At 38.5% G+C, this 8,748-nt stretch overlaps 1 protein-coding gene across 1 annotated transcript; it reads left to right on the plus strand.

Moving 5' to 3' along the window:
- Positions 1-232: 232 nt before the first annotated feature.
- Positions 233-4,912, plus strand: ATP5PF (ATP synthase peripheral stalk subunit F6; the record flags this gene model as incomplete). Its single annotated transcript, XM_080696024.1, has 3 exons — positions 233-396; positions 4,126-4,250; positions 4,787-4,912. 3 exons carry the CDS (start codon positions 233-235, stop codon positions 4,822-4,824), a joined length of 327 nt encoding a protein of 108 aa, XP_080552150.1. The 3' UTR covers positions 4,825-4,912.
- Between the last annotated feature and the right edge of the window lie 3,836 nt (positions 4,913-8,748).

Raw genomic sequence — 8,748 nt, forward strand, 5'->3', positions numbered from 1 at the left:
CCTAACCTTAGTGGAGCCCTAGGAGCCTCTTCCTTTAGGTCCCAGAACTTTTTGCTAAAAAACAAAGAACTCGCAGTGGTGAGTGAGAGGAGAATGGAACTGTGGCTAGGTTTAGACTGAGTTCTGATGTGATTTAATTCTGTAGTATTTAGTAGAACTAGAGTTATTTAGAGGCATTTTACAAAAAGTGCTTTAACGTTTTGATGCTTGTTCTCAGTACCATAGAATCATCATGATTCTTCAGAGGATCTTCAAGTTCTCCTCTGACATTGGGTCAGCCGTCTCTGTCCATTTGCGGAGGAACGTTGGTGTTACAGCGGTAGCATTTAATAAGGAACTTGATCCATTACAGAAACTCTTCGTGGACAAGATTAGAGAATACAAATCAAAGCGACAGTAAGTAGATAGATAATCAATCATGGTGTAAAATAAATATTCAAAGTTTTAAGATTTAAATGACAAACTTTATAAGATACCTAGGCAAGAATTCCATAAGATACCCTCTTTTAAAAATATATCCTGCCAGGCGTGGTGGCTCACACTTGTAATCCCAGCATTTGGGAGCCTGAGACAGCATGATCATGGTTTGCAGAAAGCCTCAGCTACTACTTAGGCCCTTTGCAACTCAGTGAGATGCTGTTTCAAAATAAAGAATAAAAAATAAGGCTTGGGGGTCACTTGGAGGTAGAATGCCCCTGGGTTCCATCTCCAGTACTGCAAAAAAAAATTTATATATTATATATATCCTTACTAAAATTTCGTTGTGAACTGAGTGAACTCACAGATGTATATATATATATATATATATATTTTTTTTTTTTTTTTTTTGCTATTTTGCAGTATTAGAAATCAGATCCAGGGTGCCCTACTAGTGAGCTAATCTCTGGCCCTTTTTATACTTTTATTTTGAAATAGGTTCTCCCCACATTACTGAGATTAGCCTTGAACTTGTGACCCTCTGGCCTTAGCCTCCGTAGTAGCTGGGAGTATTAGGGGAGCATCATTGCTCTCAGTGCTACGTAAAATCTTGGAAATCATTTAGCAGCTATATTTGAGAAAAGTAAGTCTATTAGATGTCAATCATAGACTTAATTGAAAGAAAACATATAATTAGAGTATTTTGATTCTCATTTTCTATCATAATTATGCATCTCTGGGAATGTCAGAAGACAAAATGGTATGAGGTGATAACACTAAGAAAAAACATAATTACAGAATTAGGCAGTTTTGGAGATGAATGACTACCTTAGCAATTCATCAGGGCCAACCCTCAAATCTTAGGAAAAATGGCGTATATTAGTCTGTAGTTCAACTTGACTTTATTGTCTGCCCTGTGCAAAGTACTAAGCTAATAACTGGTGAGTGGTACTGCATTTTTACAATATTCTTAAAATCTGTTAGAGTAGACGTTTTATAAACAAATAGAGTATAAGTTAAAAGTATTAGGTGCTGAGCCTGGTGTGGCAGCGTACACTTTTTTTTTTGTGGGTCTGGGGATGGAACCCAGGGGCATTTGACCTCCGAGCTATACCCCCTACCCTATTTTTTATTCTTTATTTTGAAACTGGTCTCACTGAGTTGCAGGGTACCTCACTAAGTAGCTGAGGCTGTCCACAAACCATGATCCTCCGGTCTCAGCCTCCCAAACGCTGGGATTAAAAGTGTGCGCCGCAGCCGGGCATGGTGGCGCACGTTTGTAATCCCAGCATTTGGGAGACTGAGACCAGAGGATCCCTGTTCTTGGACAGCCTCAGCTTCTTAATGAGGCCCCCTGCAACTCACTGAGACCCTGTTTCAAAATAAAAGAATAAAAAATAGGGCAGGGGGTGTGGCTCAGAGGTGAATGCCCCTGGGTTCCATCCCCCCACCCACAAAAAAAAAAAAGTTATGGATGCTATAAGAGTGACATATTCAGTGCTGGAGACATTAGGAAGGCTTTTTAAAAGAGTTAAGTGTTTAATCATGGCTTTGAAGGTATCGTTTGGAATCATTCAACATTTTTCTTGAGAAACTCATGAACAGTTTATGGATTATCTTCCCAGTTGAAAAAAGAGAAAAAAGTATGGTGGGCATGGTGGCATGCACCTGTAATCCTACATAATTGTTGGGTTTAGGTTGGAGGAGGATTGCAAGTTCAAGGCCAGCCTAGGCAATTTAGTGAAACCCTGTCTCCAAAAGGACTGGGGATGTACCTCAGAGGTAGAGCTGAGTTCAATTCTCAGTACAGAGAGGCAGGTAGATATATGAAACAAACAAGAGTAAAGAATTTATTCTTATGATTTTGCTTGTAGCTTAAAAGATTTTCAGACCTGCAGAAGACCATTAGTAGACACCGACACCCAGGAATCTACCCAGCCAGGTTATGAACACTTTGGGTGCAGAGGTGCATGCCTGTACTCTCAGTAACTGGGAGGCTGAAACAGGAGGATCATGCAGGTTCGAAGCCAGCCTCACTAGCTTAAGAGACCCTGTTTCCAAATAAAATATAAAATAGGTCTGGGAGTGTAGTCTGGAGATAGAAGGGTTCCATCCCCAGTACCACCAAAAAAATAAGAAAAATAGGACTTGAGGTATAGCTTTAAGGAAGAATGTCCAGATGTAGGAAGAAGGTTTTTTTTTTTAAGGAGAAAAAAAAATTGATGTTTTCTAAGGCATTAAAATTAGAAAGCACAAAATATCTGTTTTCTTGGAGTATAGGGCATATGAGAAGTACAGTGAGGACCAAGAATGAGTTAGGGTTAGAATAAGGGAAAGCTTTCATTATAAGGTTGGGCAGTTAACTCTTGTAATCCCGGTACTTAGAAGGTGAAGACATGAGGATCCCAGGTTAGAAGCCAGTGTGCAGTAATTTAGTGAGACCTGGGGGTTTTTTTGGTAGTATTGCGGATGGAACCCAGGGGCTTTTCTACCTCCGGGCTATACTCCCAGACCTATATTTTTTTTATACTTTATTTGGAAACAAGGTCTCAGTAAGTTGCTGAGAGCCTCACTAAGTAGCCGAGGCTGGCTTCGAACCTGTGCGATCTTCCTGTCTCAGCCTCCAAGTGCTGGGATTTCAAGTGTTCGCCACCACGCCTGGCTGAGACCTGGTTTTAAAAAAGTGGGGAAAGGCCTGGGAGTATAGCTCAGTGGTAGAACATTCCTGGATTTAATCCTTAGTAACACTTGCAGGCATGCACACACATACACACACACAGACACACACACCACACATGATTGGACACTTAAGATATTATGTGGTAGATGAAACATTACTCTGAATTAGAAGAATAATTTTCTTTTTAATTGTGGCACTGGAGATTGGACCCAGAGGCATTCTATCTCTGAGCTACACTCCCACCCCTCTTTTATTTTTTATTTGACAAGAGGCTCTCACTAAATTGTGGAGGACCTCATTAAGTTACTGAGGCTGGCCATTAACCCATTATTTTTCTGAGTCTCCCAAGTACTGGGATTACAGGTGTGACCCACACCTGTGTTTAGTGGTACTAGGGATTGAACAAAAGGGCCTCCTCCCCCACCCCAGCCCTTTTTATTTATTTTTTTAACAGGGTCTCACTAACTTACTGCATTCTGGTCCCAACCTTGCAGTCCTTCCATCTGTTTGACTCCAGAGTTCATAGATACCTTATTGCAATTGGACCCTGAGAGATTCTAACTTTAAAAGTACCTTCAACACGAACAAACTTTTTTTTTTTTTTTTTTTGCGGGTCTGGGGATGGAACCCAGGGGCATTCACCTCCGAGCTACACCCCCTGCCCTGTTTTTATTCTTTATTTTGAAACCGGGTCTCACTGAGTTGCGGAGGGCCTTACTAAGTAGCTGAGGCTGTCCGCGAACCGTGATCCTCCGGTCTCAGCCTCCCGAATGCTGGGATTACAAGCGTGTGCCACCACGTCCGGCTGCGAACAAACTTTGAATGGTATTGATTTGTTTGAAGTTACCTTATTTATTTGAAACCTCATCATGTTAGAGTAGTTTGAATTTCAGCTTGATTGGAAATCTTTTTATTCTTTCTAAAAACTTTACTGTTTCATACATGAATACTTTAACAAGGTCTGTTGAAACTCTATGGTAAACAGTAATTTTTTTAAAGTAGTTTTTATTTGCTCATTTACACACTAGGGCATCTGGAGCACCTGTTGATGCTGGCCCAGAGTATCAGCAAGACCTAGACAGAGAGCTTTTTAAGCTTAAGCAAATGTTTGGTAAAGAAGACATGAATACATTTCCTAATTTCAAATTTGAAGGTGAGTCTCTTTAGTCACAGATTCATTCTTAGCGGTAACTGTTTTAAGTGCAGAATAGTTATTTTGGGGGAGGAGGGATTGTTTAGAGGATTAAGTGGTAGTTACATGTGAATTTATTAGGGCCATGATGCATGCATGGGAGCTCTTGAATAAATGTTTGCCATTCACATAGTCAACATAACACACAGATTAATTAGAGGGAGTCTAAAAACTGCTAACTCTTGAATCTTGACACTATCTCTTACTAGCTGTATAGTCTACAGAGTTTGTTGGTAGCCATTTTCTCATCGACATTTAGGAGAATTATAATGTCTTCGCATATAATAGTTGTTAAATTTAATAATACATGTAAAGCTAATTAATGGACTCATTTTAGAAAGTAGTGAATGAATGTTTAGTGTTGTAATATTTTTTGTAGTTGTTTAAGAACAATACTAAAAAAGTCAGAAGATTGATGAGTTAAATTTTGAAGCACTCTCGATAAGGCATTTTATTGCTGGGTGGCTAAGTTTGAACCTTTTTTTCCCCCCTCTTAGATCCCAGATTTGAAGCCATCGAAAAACCTCAATCTTGAAGAAATAATGTAAAATTAATCTGGTATTTGTTGTGGATTAGTTGTATTGCTACTTTAGAAGTAGCAGAATAAACATACATTTTACAACTGTCAAATGATCTTTTAATTCTGATTCCAAATAAATTATTTGGTAACACTGAATATTTGTTCAAGTGTCTTAAATTCTGTATTTTAGGGTTGTTTTTAAACCCTTTTGTTTGGTTTTGATGAAGATGCTGGATATATTGGATACAGCTTGCCCATGTCCCTTTGTCTTGCCCATGTCCCTGCCAGACTTCTTCTCAATGTGCAGGGGAATCTTTTCAGTAGTACAGACTCCTGCCCGTGTTGAACCACCATATCCTGATGGAATGTTTGCTGTGGAGGGATGTTGCACCCTTTCCTAGAATGTGAAGAAATGGTTTATAAGTCACTTGTCACAAATTCCTCAGGTAACTCAAGTGTAACTTTTATTTAAAATAATTTTAAGCTGGGCGTGGTGGCGCACGCTTGTCATTCCCACGCTTGGGAGGTAGAGACGGGAGGATTGCACAGGTTCGAAACCAGCCTCGCTGGATTAAGAGACCCTGTTTCCAAATAAAAATATAAAATAGGTCTGGGAGTGTAGTCCGGAGGTAAAAGGGTTTCTAGGAACCCCAGTACCACGAAAAATAAAAAAAATAATAATAATTTTATATTTTTATTTTGAAATAGAGTCTCATTAGGGTTTTTTTTTTTTGTTTTTGTGGTACTAGGGGTGGAACACAGGGGCTTTTCTACCTCTGGGCTGTACTCCTATATCCCAGTATTCCAGACACATACATACATATACATATACATATACATATACATATATATATATATATATATATATATATACTTTATTTGGAAACAGGGTCTCACTAAGTAGCTGAGGCTGGCTTCGAACCTGTGCAATCCTTCGGTCTCAGCCTCCCGAGTGCAGGGATTACAAGTATGCGCCACCAGGCCCAGCCTAGTGTAACGTTTAATAGAACCATCTATTGGTGTTTTAACTTCTGTCATCCTAAAACTCTAGTCCCTTATCTTCACTTAAAGACTATGGAGTCTGTTTCAGGTCTGTATAAATTAAAGAGGGAAAGGATACAGACAAAGGAAAAGGAGAGTTTTATAAAGAAACTTACAAAACAAAAAGAAAAGAAACTTTATGGTGTTGTCCAAGCAATGAAAGACAGCAAATACATCCTGGGTTAGTGATATATTGGAGTACCATCAAAATTTCAGTAATCATAGATGGTTCTCAATAAAGTTATTTTTTAATTTTCGAAAGAAAATGAAATTTTAAAAATTTGAGATGTAGGTCACTTGAAAAGCAATAGATTTTTATTGTGCCACACCATAGCTGCAGTTAAACCTGCTGAGGAATATCTTTTTTGAGAGATCTATAAATATTTCCTAATGAAATAATTGTGGCTAAACTAATAGAATATGTAGAGAAGGAATTAGGGAGGGTAAAATAGTAGGAAGAAGCAGCTCAAATTTCTAAAAACAGCTAAACAATGAGGCAGTGAAACAGAATCTGGTATTATGACAACAAAGGTCCTCCAACCTTCCTGAAATCAGCTCTACTCTGTGACTGCCCAGCTACTTGAGTCAATTATGCAAATGTCAGTCCTAGTAGAGAACATACTGACCCTGTCACCATTTCTCTCTTTTTTTAATCTGTCTTAACTATTTGGGACATCCCAGTCTCCCTCATCCTTTTTTTTTTTTTAGGTACTGGGGATGGAATCCAAGGGCATTCTACCTCAGAACTACACACCCAGCCCTCTTTTTTAGATAGGGAGAACTAGAAAGGGTTGTGTGTCTTCCTCATCTAGTGCTACCTTTAATAATGTCTTAAATCTCTTCTAGGCATTTCTTAGTTAATCCATTTAGGTTTTGTTTTTTGTTTGGTTTTAGCTGTTATTGATGCTGCCCTTGATATAAAAGGCCTTCAAATGCAGGTTCTCTGGTAAGACGTATATAAGTTCTTGGGGATGGTGCCCTTGTAGGCTTAGTCTCCTCAGTTGTACAGACTTCCTCAAATAGGAAGTCCATTCCATCTCTCAACCTCCTCAGCTCCCACTGTCAGAGTCACGGCCTTGTGTTTTAGATGTTGGCTCTAGGTGAGACACTGGCAAGAAGCCTCTAGGCCAACTGCTTCTGATGATGCCTATTGCGTCCATGAAACTCATAGGTCCTTGACAGGAGACCTTGTGAACAATAGGTGCTCTACCATTCCCCCTGCCCCTGCTTCTGGACACTTCTCAGTTTTACCGAGCTCAAACAGCTACTATTTTCTTAGCAGGTGCATTCAGGTTTTACAAGTGATTATCTTTAAAATTCCCTTTAGTGTCCTTGGAGACAGGTTGGAGTATAGTACTTGTAACTTTGACAAACTCATTCTGTCATACAGTTTGAACGACTCATTCTGTCACTTCCTTCATCCCACCCCAAATCTATCCATGTACATATACATATAAGCTTGTATGGACTATATGTTGTGGTAAAGGGGAAGTGGGCTAGAGTAGTTATTTCAAGTTAGCACTGTGTCTTCTTGGATAGCAAAGGGTATTCATACCCATTGTATTAATCTTTTTCTCCAGAAAGTGGAATACTTCAGCTTCTGAACAAAATTTAAAAAAGTCCCAGTTGACATTGTTACATGAATATATATTTACAAAACTTCATTCTCTTTTTCTATATATTATCCTAAAACTTAGAAAAATAAGCTTTTTGACATACAGTAACTTCAATATAAGTCAGTGATACTTAAAATAGTTGGAAGGAAAGTGAATATAAGAATGAGAAGTTAATGGCTGGGCATGGTGGTGTATACCTATAACTCCCAATGACTCGGGAGCGGAGGTAGGATAGTTCAAGGCAAGCCTAGGCAACTCAGATCCTATCTCAAAATAGGATTTTTAAGGGGGTAGGGGGAGTTTCTGTGGCTCAGAGCACTTGCTTGCCGAGCATGCTTGAGGCCTTGAGTAGAATTTCGTAGTTACATTAAAAGAAAAAAAAGTAGCAAACAAATATTAGAAAGTACCAACAAATGAAAGTTTACAGTTAACCTTGAATTTCCTTACCAGTTATTACTAATAATGTTCTAAAAACAAGAGAAGGTACAAGAAATGGAAAATCTAAAGATATTTTAAGAGTTTTTTTTAGGAAATGTGTGGAAATGGATGCTCAATTACTTAAGCAAGTAGGATAAGAGAAAATTTGTTAAATTTTTGTTTTTGTACAGCTTTAATTCATGGGGCAGTAATCTTTGTAACTGAGCATAATAAAAATAAGTTATAACACTATACTATTAACAGTCTATAGAAAAATTAACCAGTAAATATTCTTGAAATGTGCTCTTCACAAGTATGTTTTTGACTTTTTAAAAATTATTTTACCTATTATATACTAAGTACATATTAGATATTGTTAAATACTTTGGGGCCTATAGATGTACATAACATGCCCCCTCCAATGTGCTTCCAGACTGGCAGGGAAGTTAGACAGACATGTACATACCTAATTATATTGTAAGAAACCAATAAATGTAATAAGGGGATTAATTAAGTGCTGTAGAAATTCAGAGAGAAAGAACCTTCTTCCAGTTCAGGGAATAAGAGAAGGCAGTTATAGAGGGTAGAAGTTGATCTATTAAAGAGTAGATAGAACTTATAAATCTTGAGAATTAACATTCCAAATGGAAAGAGAATTACAAGTATTATAGAGGGGTGAAAATAAGGTGTTAACATAAAATGACCACAGGTGTGTTTCAACCTGAGAGAACCGTGGACCAAGCAGCTGAAGATGTGTGGCCTGGCAGGGTATGCATATGGGGGGAGCAGGGGAAACTAATTCCGGACTAAGCAATTTAGAGGGGTGGATGGGCCAGGGATTGATGAGGTTAAAGAGAAGTTGTGA

Source organism: Muscardinus avellanarius (genome assembly GCF_963383645.1).
Source record: "Muscardinus avellanarius genome assembly, chromosome: 5".
In the NCBI taxonomy this organism is placed as follows: Eukaryota; Metazoa; Chordata; class Mammalia; order Rodentia; family Gliridae; genus Muscardinus; species Muscardinus avellanarius.